The sequence below is a fragment of the Corythoichthys intestinalis genome, chromosome 16 (genome assembly GCF_030265065.1).
Source record: "Corythoichthys intestinalis isolate RoL2023-P3 chromosome 16, ASM3026506v1, whole genome shotgun sequence".
NCBI classification, from domain to species: Eukaryota; Metazoa; Chordata; class Actinopteri; order Syngnathiformes; family Syngnathidae; genus Corythoichthys; species Corythoichthys intestinalis.
The window spans coordinates 31110413-31135195 of record NC_080410.1 but is presented as its reverse complement, the minus strand read 5'-3'; the positions used below and the strand labels follow the sequence as shown (position 1 = coordinate 31135195).

Below are 24783 nucleotides of genomic sequence, written 5' to 3'. Positions count from 1 at the left end.
CAATTACAGGCCTCCCTAATCTTTTCAAGTAGGTGAACTTGCACAATTGGTGGTTGACTAAATACTTATTGGCCCCACTGTATACTCAGGTGTGACTTGAAGTTGGAAAAGTACGGTACTTCTTTATAGGTTTTGTTGAAATCAGTTCTCTCCCAGTCGCACTTAGGTCATCATGTAATCATAGTTTTCACTTATTCAGATATTTTTGTGCAATTTTGTGCGTCGCCGCTTGACTTATGGTCTTTCAATAGTAATCTGATCATCGTCATATAGCTCCTTACTAGTCGTCTACAGGTGGTTTCGTGTGGTTTTTGTCGTTGGTGCCGCCTCCGTCACTTGCATGTGGTTTCCTGTCTATCGATGTGAAGCTCTAGCAAAGAGTTTCCCGCCAAGACGGCGGAGGCCCATTGGCCGAGTGTAGGAGGAGGAGGCGAGAGCGAATCGTCACCTGAGCGGACGTCGAAGAGCCGACCGGACGAGATCTGCTCCGATACAGAGCGTCGACGCTTCCGATCACGCGGCCGGCAAGGCCCTCCGCACTGATAGTGACCCCGGATGGTTGCCTAAGACGCCGAGAAGACACTCCGCGCCCAAAAAGGTTTCAAGTTTTCCTTCTTTTTGCTGAACTTGATTTGCCATCTAGATGTCTTTGTCATTTTTGTAAATTGGCCATCACAAAAGAACTAACCCCATGTAAAACCTTATGTTTTCTTGCCTCTCTGTGGAAGTAAAGTCTATTTGGTTAAGTAGTTAATAAATAAAAATATGTAGAATGTATAATATAATAATAATCATATATCATAATATGTGACCGAAAAGTAAATTTCTTTTAGCAGCGGAAAAAACAAGACGTCGAGTTCAACCAAACGCTGGTCTACCTGAGTCATAACTCAGTCTTTTTGCCACAGTTTTTATGAAAAACCTTTCCAGGCCAAATACGGCCACCGGCTGGTCAGAACACATGGACAGCGCCCTCTCATGAATTGTGACTTCCTCCATTTTGTCATGTTTTCAGCTATTGTCTTTGTTCATTTTCATTGTTTTGTTCTTCGTCAGTGCTGTTGTGATTTCCTGAAGCGTGTTTTCTTCTTTTGACTTCACGCAACCATGTTACATTGTTCAAAGGCCGCATGTGTCATTCCAGAAATGGAGGACATTTTGGCTTCAAAATTCTTAAAAGAAGCTTTCACTTCGTGGTTTTCTGCTATTCATCAAAAGTAGTTCATAAACGAATGATCAACGACAATTTTTTTTTAGTATATATTTACAATATTTGGTATAATCACAATAACGTTAGCTTTTTCGCAAGCTAGCTGTTTAGCTAGCTGTTCCTGCTGATCACGACAAACTAATAAGACAAAGAAATTTGAGTAAACAGAGAAAAAAAAGAAAAATTATTCTTTTTCTTATTATATTTTTCACAGTTGTGTAAAGTACAGTGGTGTCAAGGCCAACTTGAAAAAAAACATCAAAAATAGAATAGAATAGAACTTTATTGTCATTGTCAGCAAGAACGTTGTCGACAACGAACTTTGACGTAGCACTCCTGTATAAAAATATGTATGAAAAAAAAATAGAATAAACTAGGCCTGCAAGCAGGACTGAACGGGCCCTCGCAATCTAGCGCAACTCGGACGTCACGCAAGTCGGACTGTGTGCAGGTCAGGGTGGTGGCAGATCCTCCTCTCTAATCATCTCATTAGAACCTAACATGCTCGAAAGTCGCCTAATTACATTCCCACACCCAAGAGATAAAAACCCCTATTGGAGAGAGTACTACAAAAAAGGAGCCACTACTGAGCTGTGCAGCCAAGCCCTTATTCAAAACCAAAATTAATCTTCTAACTTGGCCAATTCGACCAAGTGTGCCAAATATTGTGGCTCTATAAGCTGCCTGAGTCTCTGAAAAAAAATATTTCCTTTAAATGGCGAACAAAGGGTCGTCACGGCAACAGACAGAGACACGTGGACATGGGCCGTAAAAAAGTATTTTAATAGGTCTTGAAACTACAATGACCAACATGAAAAGAACTGGACATGTTTTGGAAAAACGAGTGACTTCCTATCGCCACTAGTTGGCGCTGTAGGGTTGATGCAAATGACCCCTACAAGTTCCTTCAGGGTATGACTCTCAACAAGCACGGGAAGTTTGGCGCAGATATGTTCTATATCTGCCGAGTTATGATTGTTCAAAGTTTTTGGAGAGAAAAATTGTTGACAGTCATTTTCACTTTCCTGTTTGGACCCCTCCGCTTCAACGAAACTTCAATATTTTTCATCAGGCACCTGAAGACAGGTCTTAAGGCTTCCCTTATGCAGGTTTGAGGTAGATTGGTTTTTTCCCTTTAGAGGAGGAGTGTGTCCCGTAAAAAAGGGCATTTCCTGTTTCCACTAGGAGGCGCCAGGCACAAATGGTAAATTTTCAATCCAGTCCTGCTCAGGCTGGTATACCTCACACACATGCCAGATTTAAAATAGATTTAACATTGTATGAGGGTGTTATCAGTCATTTTCCGAATTTGGTGTTTTGGCGAAAAAATGGAAGAATTTGGCGCCCCGCCCAGGTCAGGCCCGTGAATGAAAACACACCATTTTTATAACTTAAGATTTCATATGCCTCATGAACAGTCTCGCCAATTTTGAGAATGATCAAACTAATTCCCTAGGTGTCAAGGTGTAAAATGTGCACACTGTAAATCGATAAAAAGTTCACATTCAATCCAAAATACCCGATTTCCTGTAGGATTTGGAATGTGTGTGCAAGAGACTTTTTGGAGCAGTTTTGCACAAAGTTTTGACTCTCCAAATTTCATCACTCTATGTTAGAAAAACCTAAATGGAGAGGCCTTTTTGAAAATTTCAAGGGGGCGCCACTGAGCCATTTTCTTAAATTGTTTCGTAACGTTGCAAGATTATCGAACGTTATCCAAAGCCGCATGTATGTGCAAATTTTGGTGAGTTTTTATGCATATTCAAGCCTCCAAATGTAAACTCTTACTGTGAACCCATGAAAATTTCACATTCGATCCAAAATACCCGATTTCCTGTTGGATCTGGAATATGGGTGCAAGAGACTTTTTGGAGCAGTTTTGCATAAGGTATCTACTCCCCAAATTTCCTTGCTCTATGTTGAAAAAACCCAATAGGAAAGGCCTTTTTTAAAACTTCTTTCTGTCGCCACTAGTTGGCACTGTAGAGTTGATGCTAATGACCCCTACAAGAACCTTCAGGGTATGACTCTCAACAAACACGGAAAGTTTGGCGCAGATATGTTGCATATCTGCCGAGTTATGACTGTTCAAAATTTTTGGCGAGACAAATTGTTGACGGTCATTTTCACTTCCAGTTTGGACCTCTCCGCTTCAACGAAACCTCAATATTTTTCATCAGGGACCTGAACACATGTCTTGAGGCTCCCCTGAAACATGTTTGAGGTCAATAGATTTTTTTCCCTTGGAGGAGGAGCCTGTCTCGTAAAGAAGGCCATTTCCTGTTCCCACTAGGGGGCGCCAGGCCTAATGGGTAATATTTCAATGCAGTCGTGTTCAGGCTGGGATATCTCATATACATGCTAGAAATGAAAAAGATTGAACGTTGTATCACGGAGTTTTTAATCATTTTCTGAATTTGGTATTTTGCCCAAAAATGGCCGACTTTGGGACCACGCCCAGGTCAGACCCTTGAGTGAAAACTCACCATTTTGAAAACTTAAGATCTCATATGTCTCCTGAATAGTCTGACCAATTTTGAAGACTATCCAACTATTTTCTTCAGCGACAAGGTCTCAAATGTAAATCGATAAAATTTCACATTTGATCCAAAATTTCCGGCTTCCTGTTGGGTTTGGAATATGGGTGCAAGAGACTTTTTGGAGCAGTTTTGCACAATGTATCGACTTGCCAAATTTCATCGTTCTACGTTGAAAAAACCTAATAGGAAAGGCCTTTTTGAAAATTTCAAGGGGGCGCCACTGAGCCATTTTGTTAAATTTTTTTGTAGATTATCAAAATTTACGCAAATTTGCATGTATGTGCAAATTTTGGTGAGTTTTCGTGCATGTTCAGGCCTCCAAATGTAAACTCAAACTGTGAACCGATAAAAATTTCACATTTGATCCAAAATATCCGATTTCCTGTTGGATTTGGAATATGGGTGCAAGAGGCTTTTTTGAACAGTTAGGCATAAGGTATCTACTCCCCAAATTTCATTGCTCTACGTTGAAAACCTGAGAGGAGAGGCCTTTTTGAAAATTTTAAGGGTCAAGGGGGCGCCACTGAGCCATTTTTTGACATTTTTTCAAAACGACACAAGATTATCGAAATTTACGCAAAGCCGCACGTTTGTGCAAATTTTGGTGACTTTTCGTGCATGTTCAGGCCTCCAAATTGGCCATTTTCATTTGCCCTGAAAAAAGAATAATAATAATAATAATAATAATAATAATAATAATCCTTTGCAAAACAATAGGGCCTTCGCACGCTTAGTGCTCGGGCCCTAAAAATAGGAAAATAGATACTCTAGGGCTATAAGTGAGTAATTATAGCTTACTTGAACTGAATACTCTATGTGCAACACAGGAATAGTGCAATACGCATAGGCGGATCTACTATTCAGGCGAAGTAGACGATCGCCTTAGGCCCCCAACCAGTAGGGGACCCCCAACCAGCTGCCCTTGCCCCAACGAGCAATGGCTTGGGCCACCGGAGCCAGCAGCATCCCCAACTATTCGTCATGTATAATTATGTCAGCATACCAAACAAACAAATAACAAAACAAAAAAGAAAGCCATTTGAATGCTGCATTTATATTATCCCCCCCACACACACACGCACTATAATGGACAGTTCCACGACGACGGACAGAGTATCAGTCGCTTAGCTTCATTTAGCGCTGTTTAGCATCGCTTAGCTCCGCTTAGCTGTTCGTTAGCTTCACTTAGCTCTCCCGCGGCTTTCACGCCACTAAGCTTGCTATTTTTACAGCTCACTTGCTACTTTGCACGTCGGCTATTGTTTATTTCGAACACATGAGCAAACGTGCTCTCCATGAGAGCCAAAGTGCAGTGAGGGAGAAGTTGAGAACAGGCCTCTAATGCCTCTTTTAACTTTCTTCTTTTCACACCGAACATAAAATACACAACAGCACACCCTGTGGCGAAACAATGTAGTACAGTTCCAATCAGTCATACAATAACACTCGACAGCTGGTTAACAGCAAAAGCACGTCATGTTCGTCATATAAATAATGATTTCTGGAGTTAATCCCACATACTTCAGAATTAATATTGTAATATGTTGAGTAAATACTACATAATACAGATTCTAAACTAAGATTAGCTTTCAAATGACACTTTTAATGACAAATATGATTGGCAATGAATAATTGTTAAAATCATTATACTACTTTTATATATGGTAGTATACTATAGTAATATTACTAGATTTTTTTGAAAGAATTGTTTTGAATAATGTTGGAAAGGTGAAGTCAGTGTTCTGAATCTGTTTACTTTCCATTCTTTTGCACTAGTAAACGCTATCAGCATTTAACCTCATTGTTTATTTGTGATTAATTATTGTTATTTACATGATTATTTGTACTTTAATAAAGAATTTAAGTGTTCCAAAATAGTTTTGTGAATTAATAAGTGTCAACAAAAATTTCATTGCTAAATTAGTAAAAAAAAAAAAAAAAAAAATTATTAGATTAGTCGATTAATCGTAAAACTAGTTGGCTGACTAATCAGGAGAAAATTTGTCGTTTAGGACAGCCCTAGTGTACCAGAACATATTTTCTCCACACCCTTCTCACCTTTTTAACCCCTGACCCATGAAGAGGGCCCCTGGATATGTTCGCCTTAGGCCCCAAAATTGCCAAGTCCGCCACTGGCAATACGGTCCTGAAGTTAGCAGCGTCATTTGTGCAAAACAAGAATAAAATGTAAATAAAAATGTTCTGTATTCTCTAGAGGAACTGATATAAGCCATTCCAGTATTTTGTAAAGCTTTTTGATTGTGTCAAATCCAATTTATCATCTTCTTCTAAGTTTTACTTTGATAGGGTTCTGTGCATGTTGCACAAGTTCAACCATTTGAAAAATTATGTTTATTTAAACAAATGTTCCTGCTGTGACGAGACGGCAATTAATCAAATAGCAATCAATCAAAAAAGACATTTACATTTCATTTAAAGTGTTTAATGTGAAATTAAATTTGATTATTGGAGCGTTCAGACAAGTAAAAAATGGCATTTTACAGTTTGCTCGATACGTATTTGATATTTTAAAAAATACTTTCAAACATTCTTCCCCCCCCCCCCCCCCCCCCGTTTTTTTAGATTTGTTCTCAGGACATTTCAATTGTCTATGAATCGGCATGTTCTGGAATTTTGTATGTGGATTATTTCAAAATTGAAGGCCGGAACGAAAAATCTCACGTTCTGGAATGACTGCATATTGTTTGTTCTCCAAAACAAAACACAAACAAACATTTTAAAAAAGCTATTTTTTTATCTGGTTTGAAAAGCGGATCAAGTAATGCTCCACGGATCTCCTTAGGTTGCCATGAACACCGAAGGGGATGCATCTCTGCTTTTTGGGGCGATGGCGTCAGCTGCCGCGTTGGCCAGCGGTGTGCTTCTGGCTTTACTATGCCTGCGCTGCAGGAAACATAGACCGCCCGGTACGTGCCACCGCTAGTGCTGGACGATGCACATCGGCAAAATTATGTATTGTCCACTAAAAATTCCTTCTATTTTCACAACTGTAATTTTAATTATATGTTACAAAAATTCACATTACTCAACTATACAGTGCTGATATTTCTTAAATGAATGAAGTGGAACAGCCACTAAAAACACCTATTGACAGCAATAGACGTCCAATCCATTTCAACTGGGATGGGGCCCCTCCCAGTTAAAATGGTTGGGATGTCTATTGCCATCAATGACAGCCAAAGCTATGTGAGGTTACACGACAAACAAACGAGAGTTGTCCAATAATGGGATTTTAAATATGATAACCGATATCCCGATGTTGTCCGACTCCAAAAATCTGATACCGATCGAAAAAATATACCGATATATGCGTTCGTGGACTTAACATATTATGGCTAATTGCCCCACTGGATGCTTACATAATGATAATGCTCATATAACAAATCCCAAGCATCTTAATTTGGAGACATCTAATGGTCAATAAGCATAACTGCTGTGATAAAGTGTGACCAGCCCTTGTACAAAGGCAGAAGGCTTCTACATTCACTTTGAAGGCAACATTCATATTGGCCCAAAACCAATATGAAAACTGATGTCGATATACTCCAGTATCATTTTAAAATGCTTTTATTGACAACTCAAAAACAAACAAAAAAAATAACAGGGAAAAATATAAAAATACAAATTGTTTTCAATGTATTAAAATTAGTTGGTATTTATTCTGTGAAGTTTTTTTAAATTTTTTTTTTTTAAACTGTTACGCCCCGGTCTAGGGGTTTCAGGACGCAACATTGGGTGTGCTCCTCCCGTCAAACCCTCACCCAGAAAAGCCAGTGAAAACGAAAAAAAGTCAAGAGCAGTTTCTTTATTTGGCTCAGAGGGAGACAGTCGCCAAAATAACAAACAAAACAATCTATGAAAACCCTGTCTTCCCTAACAAAACTAAAAAGGTCAAATTAAAGACATTTCCTTTACCTACCTCCTTGCAACAAAAACAGGAGAAAACTGTGCAAAACAAAAAGGCATCTCCCTCCTACATTACTGCTCAACTATTTACAATATGTACAAAGATTATTCGAACAGGAATCACTGCTGAACCGAACACACAAACTGGCGTTTCTGAATGCTGGTCTGGCTGACGAGGAGGACGAGTGCTGGTGGCAGGCTTCTTAAATAGGCCAGGAAGTCCACACCTTGGCCAATGAGGGGTCACCAATCAGGAGTGGTTGAATCAGCAGCACCTGCACCTAATTCATTCAATTAGCCACCAAACTCACGCACACACACAGTGGAAAAAGCAGTAAAAGAACAATTGACCCACAGGGTCATAACACCCCACCACCTAAAAATCGGACATTTACCCCCCAGTGTAAATGTGCGATTCAGAGTTGCTCTAATGTAACTAGTGTTTTTAACGTTTCCAAAAAGTAACAAAATGGATGATGAACATTATAGTCATCTTACTGCAGGAATACGGCACCTGCGCCAAGGGCGCTGGCGTAGAGCTTTACTTTGAAGGGGCGAGCAAGTTTTATACAAACAAAAACAATGACACAAATTATGGGCGGCGCTTAGCTGATCTATGTCTACGGGTGGTGTCAGATTTTCATTAACAGAATGGGACTCAATAGGAACTAATTCTTTTCGGTTTGCCCTAGCACACAGATTTTTCTTTATCTTGGGAGAAGGAAAAACTTTCCCACCGGCCAAATCATTTCCCAGGATCAAATCAACTCCATTAATTGGGAGCTGTGGTCTAATGGCAATTTCTACTCTGCCTTTCACAAAACAAGATTTCAAATTCACAAAATGTAAAGGTGCACGGCACCTCACTCAATTTTACACCCAAAACTGAAACATTTGAGCCAGAATAGGACTCAGTTGAAAATGGGAGAACATCCCCGCGAATAAGTGATTGTTTTGCCCCAGTATCCCGCAAAATAGTGATAGTGACTGGCTTTGTGTTTTCTAATTTTACTGAACCTTTGGAGACAAAGGGCCGAAAACCTGAATCAACCTGCCGTTTTGGTGTGGCCAACTTCATGCGAGGCGGAACGGATTGTGTAGTCTGAACTGATGCCATTGAGGATGGTTTGGTGCTTTTCGCTTCTTTCCTTTTCAAGATGGGACAGGAGCCAATCAGGTGTCCCTGCTCATGGCAGTAAAAGCATTTGCGAGTTTCTTTAGCTGAAGAAACAGTGACAGGGGTACGGCGATAGGTTGTAGGGGATCGAGGTTTGTCAACGGGAGCCGAATCACGACGAGTTATTGGCGAGGACAAATGTTTGTGTGTCAATGCGAATTCATCCGCCAATACTGCGGCTTCAGTCAGGCAGGTGGTTTTCTGCTCATTTAAATAAACGACGATTCTCTCGGGAAGACAATTCTTAAATTCCTCCATCAATATTAATTCACGCAAATTATCAAAATTGTGTATCTTACTGGCTTGGCACCATCTGTCAAATAAAGCAGTTTTCTCCCTCGCAAACTCTACATAAGTTTGGGTGGCAGTTTTTCCACATTTTCTAAATTTTTGCCTATATGCCTCTGGCACTAACTCATACGCGCGAAGGACGGTGGCTTTCACAACATCGTAATTTAGGCAGTCTTCTGAAGACAGCGAGGTGCACACTTCCTGGGCTTTACCAACTAATCTACATTGAAGCAATAAGGGCCACACATTTTTGGGCCAATTCAATGTAGCTGCAACACGTTCGAACACATTAAAGTACGAGTCCACTTCAGACTCTCTGAAAGGTGGAACTAATGCGATGTGCCGGCTAACATCAAACCCTTCATGAGGCATACCTGTGAGCGGTGACTGTGGGGTCGAGGGGCTGGCTGTAGGAGCCGCACCCCGCTCTAGCTCCAGAGCTTTCACCCGAAGATGCATGGCTTCCACCTCCAACTCCTTGTGTCTCACCTCAACCTCTTTTATGCGAAGCGTTATCCTCAGCTCCTCGGCCGACATAGCAGCCTGACTTGGGGAGGTACGGAGTGGGGGAACACCAGGCACAGCACCTGGCCCCTCTGTCGGGGCTGGCTCACCAAACAAACCCCTGTCTTTTAACACATTGAACAGGAGCTCACGTAGTTCAGGTTTCCTGATGTTAGGAGGCACAATCACCTCAAAAGCGTGTGCAATTAAAACAAGATCGTCCTTTCTACATTTCTCAAGTACCTGTACGGTCGGATTGATAACAAAATCCTCTACATTAAATTCCATAGTATCAGCAGCACCTGCACCTAATTCATTCAATTAGCCACCAAACTCACGCACACACACAGTGGAAAAAGCAGTAAAAGAACAATTGACCCACAGGGTCATAACAGAAACTTTTTTAATATGTATATTTTTTTACACTAATATTACAATTGGATGTCAAATGGGGGCCACTAAGTATTCTCCCGCGGGCTGAAATTGGCCCCTGGCCCGAACGTTTGAGACCCATATCCTATGAATGTGATGAAAGCATCGAAGGGAAAATTTATCATAAATCGTGCATAAAAGGGTGAAGTTTGCTTTTTCTTTTTTACTTATTACAATTTAAACAATTTCCCCCCCCCCCCAAAATGGATCCTTAAAATAATTTATTCATTGTCCATCTCAAATTAAATCATTTGAAAATTTACTATGTCATTGCTTAAAAAAAAAAAAAAAGAAAATTAAAAAAAAAAAAAAATAAATAAAATTTCTGGCTCCTGGGCGACCTTCACATTGGGGAGTTCCGGCAAGAAATTCTAGCCACTTTCACCCCTGGTCTAATGTGAAAGCACCCATATACTCCGCCGCAACTTATATAGTATATGTTTTTTCCCTCTTTGTTGAGCATTTTTGGTTTGTGCGACTTATACTCAGGTGCAGAAAAACAGCTGAACAGGACAGGTTTTCTAAAAAAAAAAAAAAAAAAAAAAAAAGGAGGAACATATGGTTAATTTTTTCATTGCCCATCGCAAAAAATGTGCTAACACTGATACGACAAGTGGACGTCAAATTTTTTTTTTCATTGAAAAATGAAAACTTTACGAAATTGTATTGCAAATCTTTATCGTGATATAAAATTGCCCATATTGTGATTTTATTTGGTATATTGCCCAGCACTAGCCACCATGTCACTTCCTGTTCAATTCCAATGTTTATTTTCTTCTTTTTCTGTTTGTTGTCACTAGTTTCTATCCGGGAAGCGACCGAAAGTGACGAGTACATCGAGTAAGTTATACCTTTGCCGTGAGGTGCCTGAGTTTTGGCTTTGCGGTCATGTCATTCTTCTGAACTCTCACGCAGTTCGGCCCGGTTCTGGCTGGTCCACCGACGTAAGTTGTTTCAAAACAGTGGCGCCTCCATCCCCCAGTCCAAACGGATTGGACGTCTACGCTGTCAATAGCAGAGTTAATTTATGAAATAACATGAAAACAGAACAGTAGAAGATTGTTAAGTTTCCTGAGTTTGAGTGTTGTAAATGGTAATATGCCAAAGTTACCATGTCCTCAATGTAAAAACACATCATTTTTAAAACAACTGGTTCATCTGTCACCATCAATGGCAGCTAATGAGTTGAGCGCCACAAATCATTTGTGATTTGCAGATCAGCCGACACCTCGCATAACCGCCGACCTGACCATGTCACCTTTGTAAGTTGAGTTCTTCTCCATTTTTTGAACGTTTGGCACCACATTTCTGTTCTTCTGCCGTTGTTGTTAGCGTTTCAGCTTTGGCCGGCAGCAGTCAGCGCAGCAGAATATCCCAAAGAGAGCCTGCGGAAAGCGGTGAGTTGAAAAGCTGCAAGAGTTCACATTGCTTTTGGTTTTTGAACATAAAAGATGATGAGAATCCATCTTCTTCTCTAGACAGTAACCACAGCTACCAGAACTCCCATGATGGTCAGTCACCTTCAAACATCCTTCATGCTTTTGGGCTTCTTCTTTTGATTATTATTATTCTTTTATTCCTTATTTTCATTCCTTTTATTTGTCCCCATACTTTCTCTTGCCACATTTTATACCCGTTCCAATGCCAAAATTCCAACTAGAATTGTCCGATAATATCGGTCACCCAATGATTAAAATAAGAAAACTGATTAAGTCATTTTAAATACCGTATTTTCTGCAGTATAAGGCGCACCTTCAATCAATGTTTTCATATATAAGGCGCAGTAGTAGTAGTAGTAGTAGTAAGTGTTGCGTTACACATCCACTAGATGGAGCTGCACTAAAGAGAATGACATGCCATGATTACCACTATGCATTTTGTGAATTGTCATTGCATTGGCTGCCAGTATTTGTATTGCTTTGTCGCCGCCCTAGTGGCTCTTTGGGTTAACTAATGTAATAGTGATTTAATTACTATTCCTTTGATTTAATTACGTACATTTTGGCTGATTTCAAATTATTTTATCTAGATGGGGCATTGTTTTCACTTTTTCTATAACTTCAGTTGAAATTGTTCTCTTACCTTTCACCAAAAGTTTAGTTTCTATATCCATTGGCGGACCGACCAAAAATCTCCGTAGGCCCCTATTGATATTAAACTATATTAATTAATATTAGGGCTGTCAAACGATTACAATTTTTAATCGAGTTAATCACAGCTTAAAAATTAATTATTCATAATTAATCGCAATTCAAACCATCTCTAAAATATCCCATATTTTTCTGTAAATTATTGTTGGAATGGAAAGATAAGACACAAGACGGACATAAACATTCAAAATACTGTACATAAGTACTGTATTTGTTTATTATAACAATAAATCCACATGATGGCATTACATTATTAACATTCTTTTGGTTAAAGGGATCCACGGATAGAAAGACTTGTAGTTCTTAAAAGATAAATTTGAGTACAAGTTATCGTAATATTGTAATTTTAATTGGGAATGCCGGTTCTCTTTGCATTGAGCGCTTTCCTTTTTGTGAACATTATTTTTTGAGAGATAGGAATATTATTTTTGTTGTGCTTTCACTAAATGATACTGTAGCGACTTAACTGTTCCGCCCAAATGCATGATGGGAAGTTGAGCAACCATGACTATCAGTCGTGGCTGCAAATGGTATACAGTATGTTCTGCGTTGTGTTCAATTAAGCGTGATAAGGGAAAGATCGTCTCTTGCTCTGCCCAAATGCATTATGGCAGGGGTTTTCAACCCAGTCCTCAAGGCACACTGTGGGTCCTGGTTTTTGTTCCAGCCGATCCAGCAGAGACAGTTGAACCAATGAGGCTTCTGCTAAAACAAGCCACACCTGACTGCAATCAACTGATTGCACTTGTAAAACACCAGATTGGGGAAAAAGTGTTGTCATCTTGTTTGGTAAGAATGAAATCCTGCACCCACAGTGTGCCTTAGTGGAATAGGTTGGGGACCCCTGCATTATGGGAAGTTGGGCAACCATGACTGTCAGTAGTGGCTGTAAATGGTATACGATATGTTCTGCGTTGTGTTCAATTAAGCATGATAAGGAAAAGATTGTCTCTTGCTCTGCCCAAATGCATTATGGGAAGTTGGGCAACCAGTTTGGTTAGGGAACCATTTCTCTGCCTTTTCGCTCTCTATGTGCTAAAACAGCAGCAGTGTAAGCTTTTTGTGGCAACGCATGAACTGGTCATTCCGTGCATGCGTTAATTGCGTCAAATATTTTAACGTGATTAATTCAAAAAATTAATTACCGCCTGTTCACGCGATAAATTTGACAGCCCTAATTAATATTAATATTTAACTAAAAGAAAATAGGTTTTTTAGACAAAGTCAATTCAACTCAATCCATTTTTATTTGTATAGCCCTGGATCACAACAACGTTGTCTCAAAGGGCTTTGCAGAGGCAATATATAGCAAATGAAGCAACAAAGATGAGTAAATAAATTCAAGTCCTGGGTTTCCCCCATCCTTAGACCCTCCATGTCGGCAAGGAAAAACTCCAGAGTCTTGGGCAGAAAATGAGAAACCTTGGGGAGTACCACAGTCAGGAGAGATCCACTCCCAGGACGGATAGACAGGAAGCCCCAGGACCGCTAATGGGAATTAGCAGGCGAAGTTACAGTCCGTAAAGATGCAGTGGAGTAAAGGAACAAGAAGCGGTCCATCTAGCCAGATGAGACGCGGGTAGCAACGAGGACGTCCATCCAGCTTGGGGTCCGGACAGTCAGGAGGCTGCAGCTGAAAAATAAAAGGGGGACACCGGGTGACCAATGATGAAGAGACTAGACAACTAGATATTAACATTGGAAAATAGAAATAAAGTAAGATAAGTGGTAGGTAGAGTGAGAAAAAGGAGATAGAACTCAGTGGCTGTACTTCCCCCAGTTTTGTAGCTTCTAGTGCAGCTTAGACTAAACTTTGAGTCTACTCCGACTTCAACTAGCCTGACCATAAGCTTTGTTGAATAGGAACGTTTTTAATCTAATCTTAAATGTGCAGACTGTCTCGGCTCCTTTAATATTGGCTGGAAGCTGATTCCATAAAACGGGCTTGGTGGCTAAAGGCTCTAGCTCAGACAGTACTTTTAGAAACCCTGGGAACTACCAGTAGACCTGCATTCTGAGAGCGGAGTGTTCTGTTGGGGCGGTATGGAATCAGAGCATTGGTGAGATAAGATGGCCCCAACCCATTAATGGTCTTAAATGTAAGAAGGAGGATTTTAAATTTAATTCTAAACTCGACTGGAAGCCAGTGAAGGCCCTGGAGCACAGGGGTGATGTGCTCTCTTCTATTGGTTCCTGTTAAAAGTCTTGCTGCTGCGTTTTGAACAGGCTAAAGACCTTTTAGAGAACTTTTAGGACAAGCTGCAAGTAGGGAGTTACAGTAATCCAATCTCGATTTAACGAACGTGTGAATTAATTTTTCTGCATCGCTTTTAGATAAAATATTTCTAATTTTGGCTATGTTGCGCAGGTGAAAGAAGGCCGTTCTGCAGGTTTGATTAATGTGAGCTTTAAACAATAAGTCAGGGTCGAATAAAACTCCTAGTTTTTTAACTGTGGTGCTGGAGCCTACACTTACATTGTCCAGAGTGACTATCTGGGCAGCTAAAGAGTCTCTCACACTTTTCGGGCCTATTATAAGGACTTCTGTCTTTTCAGGATTAAGTTGAAGATAGTTAGTGCTCATCCAGGTATTTATATCTCAGACGCAGGTGCTTAGTTTGTCCACTTGCCTGATCTGCTCAGGTTTAATTGATAAATACAGTTGTGTGTCGTCAGCGTAACAATGAAAGTTAATGCTATATTTTCTGATGATATTACCTAGAGGAAGCATATACAGCGTAAACAAGATGGGCACGAGGCCCGACCCTTGCGGCACACTATAACTAATTCTAGAGTACGGTGATGATTGCTGGTTTACATTGACAAACTGGTACTTATTAGATAAATATGATTTAAGCCAGCAGAGGGCTGCTCCTCTAATGCCTATGTCACATTCTAATCTCTGCAATAAGATATTATGGTCGATTGTGTCAAAGGCTGCACTCAGGTCCAACAGAACCAGGATCGAGACTAATCCAACGTCAGCGGCTAGTAACAAGTCATTAGTTACTTTGACTAATGCAGTTTTAGTGCTATGATAAGCTCGAAAGCCAGACTGGAAATGTTCAAATAAACTATTGTCCTGTAGGTGCTGACAGAGCTGTTTAATTACCACTCTTTCAAGGACTTTGGAGAGAAATGGTAAATTAGAGATAGGTCTATAATTGGCCAAAATATCAGGATCAAGAGTGGTTTTTTCAAAAGCGGTTTAATAACTGCATATTTAAAGGACTGTGGCACGTGGCCAGTAACTAATGAGGTATTTATTATATTTAAGATAATATCAATAGTTAGAGGCAGGGTCTCTTTAAAAAGTTTGGTTGGGATCGGGTCTAGGAGGCACGTTGAGGGTTTGGAGGACATTATAACTGAAATTACATCAATTTGGTCTACAGTGGTAAAGTTATTTAATATTTTAGAGGGGTTTATAGGAGATTCTGAATTTTTAGTCTGCACTTTATCAGACCTAATAGTTGTAAGTAATTCATTTATTCTATTTCTAATTGTTGCGATTTTATTGTTAAAAATTTTTAGGAAGTCATCACAGCTAAGGGTGGTTGGGATATAAGGTTCTATTGAGCTGTGACTGTTTGTCAACCTTGCTACTGTGCTGAACAGAAACCGAGGATTATTTTTGTTTTCATCTATTAAGGGGTGAGTAATATCTGGTTTTAGTCGTACGCAAAGCCTGTTTATAGGTCACTGAACTGTGTTTCCAGGCAGAGAGCGTGTGCTCTGTGTTGGAACGGCGCCAAAGTCTTTCTAATTTACGTGCCGATTGTTTAAGAGAGCGTGTTTCAGCATTATACCAGTTGATTTCAAACGGTCCAACTAACTGTTTTGTGCTGTTGTCTTGGCACATTGAAACCGATTTTTTTCTCTCATAGTACTGTATTCAACTTATTGCTTGCCTCTGATGGCGAGAAATGTCAAATTCATTGAAAATGAATGCTCATCTTTCAGTGCCATTGACAACGCTAGACGTCCAATCTATTTGGACTGGGAGAGGCGAAAGGTTCATTTGCCCCTCCCAGTCCAAATGGATTGTGACGTCAAGCCCCTTCAATGGTAGCCAGTGCCTTGGAAAAAAACAAAACAAAAACATACTCCATGCATTAAAAAAAAAAAAAAAAAAACAAATAAATATACAATTCCAAAATAAACTCATATTCACAATTCTCTCTAAGCATCTGAAAAGGACAAAAAAGTCATTCGCGGTCATTGTTTTTGACAAAAAAAAAAACATTAAATGCCATTGACACATTGAAATATAAGGCTAATTTCATCTTAGCCTTTTCACGTCATTCACGTTTCGACATATTACGACAAAAATAAGAACAAAAACAACCAAGATCTCATTATTTTTGGCCAAAAAGACACTGTGAACATGAAAGCGTTCCCCCGCGATTTCTGCAGAAATGGCATTTTTATAGTTCTCTTTGTGATTCTTTTCTGGTTTTTTACAGTTCCTAGTTCACTTTTCTGTGTGTTAAGTATCAATGTTTGTTTCCACAGAGGCAGAGGTCCCAGACTCATGTAGTAGGGACTACTTGTAAGTCCTCCCCGTCGGAGGCGTTTTGGCGCCGCCGGTCCCACCTTCTGATTGTCTCCGCAGAATCGTGTTGCCGCAAGATGAGTCTTCTGCTCGCCATCCGAGTGGAGCATCTACGCCGAGTTCAGGTAGCATATTTTTGCCAGATGTCTCTTTTGGCTCGCGGTTGTCTCAAATGGACACCCCCCTTTCTCCGCCGCAGGTCGACCGCACGACTACGAGAACGTCGAGAGTTACTGCGCGCCAACAGGTTGCAAGACTCGGACGGATGCTGAACGGATGTCTCATAAGCTCTGAATATATTTCTGTCATCTAAAACTGTCCTTCCTTCCTCAGACGATAGAGACTACCTGAATGTGATTTCGCCGCCTGAACTGGGTAAGTTTATAAAGGGGGGCCGGGTCACCTCCTGGTCACACCCTAGTGGCACCCATACCTGTCAAGTTGTACAAGTAAGCACTGATTTTTCAATGTGCACGCCGTACGTTTCTAAATCTGTACGTTTTTCGTGCGTTGTTTTTTTTCTCCGTTCGGATTTTATCACCGTTTCGGCAACGAGACAATGTGCGTTACTATGCGTTACGTTGGTTGAATGACGCGAGAAAAGTCAGAGACACGGAGAGAAAAGAGTGTTTGTTGTGACGCTGTAGCAAACGCGATGCTAGGCTAGGTGGTTCCAATGTTTCCTGACTGTAGCCGACAGCCTACAATCTACGCCTACAGTTGTGGTCAAAAGTTTACATACACTTGTGACGAACATAATGTCATGGCTCTCTTGAGTTTCCAGTTATTTCTACAACTCTGATTTTTCTCCGATAGAGTGATTGGAACAGATACTTCTTTGTCACAAAAAACATTCATGAAGTTTGGTTCTTTTATGACTTTATTATGGGTTAACAGAAAAGGTGATCAAATCTGCTGGGTCAAAAATATACATACATGGATCTGAAAAAGCGAATCATTGACTTGAACAAGTCAGGAAAGTCACTTGGAGCCATTTCAAAGCAGCTGCAGGTCCCAAGAGCAACAGTGCAAACAATTGTTTGTAAGTATAAAATGCATGGCACTGTTTTGTCACTGCCACGATCAGGAAGAAAACGCAAGCTATCACCTGCTGCTGAGAGATAATTGGTCAGGAGGGTGAAGATTCAACCGAGAATCACCAAAAAGCAGATCTGCCAAGAATTAGAAGCTGCTGGAACACAGGTGGCAGTGTCCACAGTCAAGCGTGTTTTGCATCTCCATGGACTGAGAGGCTGCTGTGCAAGAAAGAAGCCCTTGCTCCAAAAGCGGCACCTTAAGGCTCGACTGAAGTTTGCTGCTGATCACATGGACAAAGATAAGACCTTCTGGAGGAAAGTTCTGTGGTCAGACGAAACAAAAATCGAGCTGTTTGGCCACAATGCCCAGCAATATGTTTGGAGGAGAAAAGGTGAGGCCTTTAACCCCAAGTACACCATGCCTACCGTCAAGCACGGTGGTGGTAGTATTATGCTGTGGGGCTGTTTTGCTGCCAATAGAACTGGTGCTTTACAGAGAGTAAATGGGATCATGAAGAAGGAGGATTACCTTCAAATTCTTCAAGATAACCTAACGTCATCAGCCCGAAGATTGGGTCTTGGGCGCAGTTGGGTGTTATAACAGGACAATGAACCTAAGCACACATCAAAAGTGGTAATGGAATGGCTAAATCAGGCTAGAATTAAGGTTTTCGAATGGCCTTCCCAAAGTCCTGACTTAAACCCCATTGAGAACTTGTGGACAATGCTGAAGAAACAAGTCCATGTCGGAAAGCCATCAAATTTAAAAAAATTCTAACCTGCACCAATTCTGTCAAGAGGAGTGGTCAAAGATTCAACCAGAAGCTTGCCAGAAGCTTGTGGATGGCTACCAAAAGCGTCTAATTGAAGTGAAAATGGCCAAGGGACATGTTACCAAATATTAGCGCTGCTGTATGTATATTTTTGACCCAGCAGATTTGATCACTTTTTTCTGTTCACCCATAATAAAGTCATAAAAGAACCAAACTTCATGAATGTTTTTGTGACAAAGAAGTATCTGTTCCAATCACTCTATCAGAGAAAAATGAGAGTTGTAGAAATAACTGGAAACTCAAGAGAGCCATGACATTATGTTCTTCACAAGTGTATGTAAACTTTTGACCACAACTGTAGATATCACATGCATATAGAACTACATGCGAAATGACAGACTTGGCGGCGTTGGTAAACAGCTGCCTTTAAAGCAGTGGACTTCTCAGAAAGGCTCTGTTGTAGCGATCCTTCCTAGCTAACCTAAGTAACTTTTTATAGGGTGACCAAACGTCCTCTTTTGCCCGGACAAGTCCTACTTTCACGTAGTATCCTCGTCATCCGGGCGGGTTTTATAAATTCATAAAAATGTCCGGTTTTTATGATTGTTCGCGGGACCAATTTGAAGACAATCCCTCCGGCCGCTGGGTGGCAACGCCTGCCTGCGATGACATAGCTCCTGGCAGTAGGGAGGGAAGGAGTAGTTCTTCTTGTTTTTGTTGGCAGTTTACCCCTATCATGAGGCATTACCGCCATCTACTAGGTTGCCGATTTGGCCACAACACCTGCCCAGTTGTTAAGTTTTTTACGATAAATACGTATATAATGGCAACTGTTGACTTCTGTCGGAGCTTTGACTGTAAAATCCCGTTTGGTGTTGCATCGCTGCGCAGCCGATGATTGTAAACTTTTATAGCAAAGTTTCATTTTTGCTTCAGCTAGCTATCAGTAAGCTAAACCACGCTAGGCATTAAGGGAAACGTAGTTTTGAACTGCTACGTTTTGAAACATGCTGGTTGAATAGTTTGTCAGTTTATTTCGGTTATTGTTTGTGTGCAATCTAGTACATTGAATGAGAATATCAATTGAATGGGAAAAATAATTCGTCAAGGACAATTGTCGTGATAGTAATTTACAAAAATGTTTAGTTGGCACATTGCCTACTGTGTGTATGTGTATTGACTGGACTACATTTCCATGGGTCTGCATTCCATATATATATTAGAGCTGGGAATCTTTGGGCACCTAACGATTCGATTACGATTACGATTCAGAGGCTCCGATTCGATTATAAAATGATTATTGATGCATCCCCCTCCTTTTTTAAATTAAAAAAAAAAAATGTCTTGTACATTAGTTCCAAAATTGTTCAAAAATACTCTCAGGCTAAACCAGATTACTATTTCAGTATCAAGTTAACATATAGCAGTAAACAAATATACAAAAATAACAGTAAATAAAAAACTCCAGTCCCCATTCTGTATCAGCAGCTTTAAACTACATTCAATTAATTTAATGTTGTGAATCAACCGTTAAAGTTGTTAAAATTGCTCCCGTTATTCCATCATTTCCCTTTTGTCTACGTTCGACATGTGAAAGTTTTAAAACTATTTTAAAGATAGATTCAAGTCAATATTTTACCAATTTAGGAGTATTTTAGATAAAAAGTTAATTAGGTTCGCTTCGAAGGTTCACTACAACAGCCTCGCAGGGAAGTGTACTGCTTTAAGATGGCGGCTGTTTACTAACGCCCGCATCTAGCTTTTTGTAGATGTGCTGCTAACGCTACTGAATCTATATTGCATCTAGTCCTATATAAATGATATCTACCGTAACATTATGTGGATGTACTTTGTAGCAGCTTTTCGGCAGCAGTCAGGTATGTTGTTGTGTTTTTTATCTCATGGCATGAGTTGAGCTAGAGCCGTGAGTTGAGCATTGGCATTACCTGAGGGGCCGGGTAATGAGAAGCATGATGTTTAGCTACTCTCGCTTCGTTCCTCATTGTGTCCCGAAGACCGCGCGGCGCGCTGAGTGTGTTGTACTTCCGCTTTACTTCACATATTTCAATAATCGGAATTTGGATGTTTGTGAATCGTTCTCGAATCTTCCACGGCCGAATCGCGAATAATCTAAGAATCGGAAATTTTGCACACCTCTAATATATATATATATATTTTTTTCAAACTGCATTTTTCCACCCAGAGTGAGGGGGCACACTTTAAATATATTAAAGTGATATAGGCATCTTTGAGTGAACTTCGAGTAAAATTCAAGTATCTTGAGGCCGGGCTGATTGTCCTCTTTTTTGTAAATCAAAATATGGTCACCCTACTTTTTATCTAAAATACTCATAAATCGGCAAAATCTTTACTTGAAGCTATCTTTAAATGATGAAACACTTTTAAAACTTTCACATGTCGAAAGTAGACAAAATGCAAAAACGGGAGCAATTTGAACAACTTTAACGGTTGATTCACAACATTAAATGACTTCCAAACATAGCAAAGGTTACTGCTTTTTTTTTTTTTTTTTTTTTTTTTTTTTAAATGAAAGGTTACACCAGTTACTTTGCCAAGTAACTAATTAATCTTACATTCAGGTAACTGAGTTACTAGCTCAATAACTTTTTGTGAGAAGTAACTTGTAACTTGAATTAATCACTTTTTAAAAGTAAGATTAACAACACTGGTCATAAAGTTGAAGTCTGCAGAATGAAAAGTGACAAAAGCGGAGATTTTATACTGCCAATTTGTTGCCGAACACAATTTGCCCGCAACTATTGCTGATCATTTCTCAGAATTAGCAAAAGAAATGTTCCCTGACTCAAAGATTGCGTCGGTACTTTTATCAATTGATATTTTTAATTTATTATTGGACACACTAACGAACTACCTTCAAGTTAAACTGAATTGCGAGCTGAAGTGCAGCCATCAAAAGACGTGATAGAAATTACCATAAGTGCTATATACAAGTATAACAAAAGTCACTGTTAAATTTTAGTAATCATGATGTAGCTGAAGATATTGTTCTTGGATTGCACCAGGTTATATGTTACAATATTACCAATAAATTCATATTATTTTAAAAATTGAGTTTTATTTTTGTTTCATATTGCACGCTATATACGACGTTGTAAGATTAGTCACCAATTTGTAAGGGCATATGTCACTATTTGTAAGATTGCCAACTGCCTCGGATTGACAGGTGTAGGCACCACTGTCCTTCTGTAAACATCATCTGCTGATTGACACTCGAGGCTTTTGGCCAGTGTTGTTAATTTTACTTTAAAAAAGTAATTAATTACAGTTACAAATTACTTGTCCCAAAATGTAATTGCGTTAGTAACTCAGTTATCTGAATGTAAGAGTAATTAGTTACTTGGTAAAGTAACTAGTGATAATTTTCATGTTTTTTTTTCTCAAAAAAAAAAAAAAAGTCACACAATGTGAAATTTAAAGGGTTTTTGGGACAATTGGCCCTAGCCCAATTCTTTACCCTCCACTTAACTAGACACAAGGGTATTGCGATAACTAGATAGTAACCTTTGCTATGTGTGGAAGTCATTTAAAGTTGTGAATCAACCGTTAAAGTTGTTAAAATTGCTCCTGTTATTGCATTAGTTCCCTTCTGTCAACTTTCAACAATCAACATGTGTAAGTTTTAAGTTTTCATCATTTAAAGATAGATTTATCAAGATTTTGCCGATTTAGGAGCATTTTAAAATAAAATTTTAAAAAAAGTTACTTAGGTTCGCAAGGAAGAATCTCTACATCAGAGCCTTCATGCGAGGTCTACTGCTTTAAGATGGCGGCTGTTTACTAACGCATGTAGTCCTTAAAACATGTTGCCAATGCACCCGTGTCTGTCATTTGCATCTAGTTCTATAATATGTGATATCTACCGTATCATGTGGGCGCAGTTTGTAGGCTAAGGCTACATCCAGGTAAACGAGGGAGTTTATTTTATATCCAGCGATGAAGTTGGAAGCAGTAATGTGGCGTCGGAGCTACTTCTGTTCTGGTTTGTTTACATCCGTGGTACACTCAAAATGGTGCATGGAGGCGTGTCCGCTAGTTTGGGCACGTGACTGACAAAGACCGATTGGAGCCACCTAGCATCGCGTTTGCAACGGCGTCCTCCCCACTCCTGCTCTGCTCTCTCGTCTTCGTGAGTCCGTCTCACTCAGACTTTTTTTTATTCAACCAACTTAGTAACACACGCCTATCCCGCCTCAGTAACGGTAACGGCGTTGCCATGATGAGAAAAGTCATCAATTAGATTACTCATTACTGAAAAAAATAACGCCGTTAGTAACGCCGTTATATTGTAACGCCGTTATTAACAACACTGCTTTTGGCGTTCCGACTTCCTGTTTCCCTTTGGCAGAGACTTCAACGGTGTCATCCCAAAGTGACGGAGATGAAGAGGACTACAGCAATGTTGACGGCGAGGGAAACTACGTCAATCAAGCAAGCGTAGAGCAGGTGCAATTCAGTTCTGGAAGCTTCCTGCCCGAATGTCAGCCAGTCGATAGACACTTACGGGTGATATCATCAAGCCCGCAGCGTGATTGGATGGGATGAAGGGGTGGAGCTTGAAAAAAAAAAAAAAGGCGGGACAGACCAATTCACTTTTTCTTTGTTTCTGTTGAACTGACGATTCCTGAGAATGTTTTCATCCACACTAGTCTGATTATAAAGAAAATAAACTTTTTTTTTTTCAATTGAATGAAGAGCTAACGGGATTTTAGTCAAATTTTGTGAGCGTGTTAGTTGGAGTGACAAGTGCAATAGCGTACCGCACGAATCCTATTTTTAGACCGTGACGTCCCCATCGTAGCGCGGAAGTTGGACATTATACACACGCCCTCGTCCATTATCCTTATATCCATTATATTTGTTTGTTTTCTCCGGTGATCTTTCAAAAACCAACATGCCGATCAAACACTGCTGATATGGAAATTGTAGAAGCGACTCTAGACATTACGACAAATGAAGGATGTTTTCTTCATATGTTTCCCGAAACCAAAAACTCGGAGGAAAAAATGTGAAGAATGGATCAACTTGCACGGGCATCCAAAAGAGCAGTTTAATACCAGCAAGGTGAAGCCATTCACATTTCATATGCAGTAAACATTTTGTTGGGGGGCATGGTCCTTCAGAAGACGGAAGAGGTAAGCCATTTTGATATTTTTACTTACTTTTTAGCGTGGCGTTTTGCCCTGCTTCTTTTGACTTGACAATGAATGACCTGAAAAAAATTAAAATGGTATCTGACTGCCACTGTTACCTTTCCTGCTGTAAAAAACAACTTTAGTAAGGGGGAAGTGTAAATAATTTATAGAACTAAGATTTGTTATTAATGAAAAAATTAAAAGTGTTCGTTGGCTGTCACAGAGTAGCATTTGCGATTGCTACACAAAAATAGCAATGTAAGTTGCCCCCAAGAACGATGAGACGTAAGACAACCAGAGAATATAATATATAAGAAAAACAGGGCATATGGTGGTAATGGCTAGATTGTTGAAACAGGAGAATGTCATTGTCAGTGGCGTAAGAAAAAGGAGTCGATAAAAAAGCTAAGGCTAAGCTTAGGTCGGCTCAGCTCTTTTTCCCCATCTTTTTCAGCCGTCGACACTCAAGCCATCTCTTCAACAGAACATTTGTATGTTCTTCCACATCATTACCAGTGAATTTGGCACCAGGGACATCATTTTCGGACAGAATTGGTAGGTTTCGCTCAGTAAACATTTCGTACACTATTTCCATTCATTTACCATTGGGGACAAACGGGAGGTTGACCTGCCTAGCCATAATTGCTAACGTCATGAATATTAATGCGCAAAAGTGACGTGTTGCTTGCGGTACGCCATTGGGGGAGAACAGGTCGTCACATTCGGCATCACTCGACCACCAGAGGGCGATGTTGCACAATATCAGTACAGGTAGTCCTGTAATAAACTGGACATCTTACTGACAAACTAATTTAAATTCACAACAAGGATAAAAAGAGCCAAATGCTTGGACACCTGCCATCATCAGTTGCGCTGTTAATGTGGAGTTTGCGTCACTTCTAACGCGTTCCTTGCTCGGGATGTTAACAAAAATGACGTGCTAAATCTGCTCACGATCGCAAAAGCCTTGGGTGTGAATGAAAGCTGATTCTAAACTTAAAATTACATAAAAA

General features: G+C 40.0%; 1 protein-coding gene across 2 annotated transcripts; it reads left to right on the top strand.

Annotated features, from left to right (window-relative positions):
• LOC130931834 (uncharacterized) lies at positions 1-24663 on the top strand. Of its 2 annotated transcripts, XM_057860951.1 has the most exons (12): positions 1-598; positions 6554-6677; positions 10882-10921; positions 10997-11025; positions 11298-11343; positions 11414-11478; positions 11560-11592; positions 16747-16783; positions 16847-16911; positions 16986-17033; positions 17120-17161; positions 22984-24663. In XM_057860951.1, the coding sequence occupies exons 2-12, from the start codon at positions 6560-6562 to the stop codon at positions 23178-23180; spliced, it is 720 nt and encodes a 239-aa protein (XP_057716934.1). In that variant the 5' UTR covers positions 1-598; positions 6554-6559; the 3' UTR covers positions 23181-24663. The 2 variants fall into 2 exon arrangements, with proteins under 2 accessions (XP_057716934.1, XP_057716933.1); XM_057860950.1 differs by lacking the exon at positions 22984-24663 and having other exon boundaries at positions 17120-18778.
• The last annotated feature ends 120 nt before the right edge of the window (positions 24664-24783 follow it).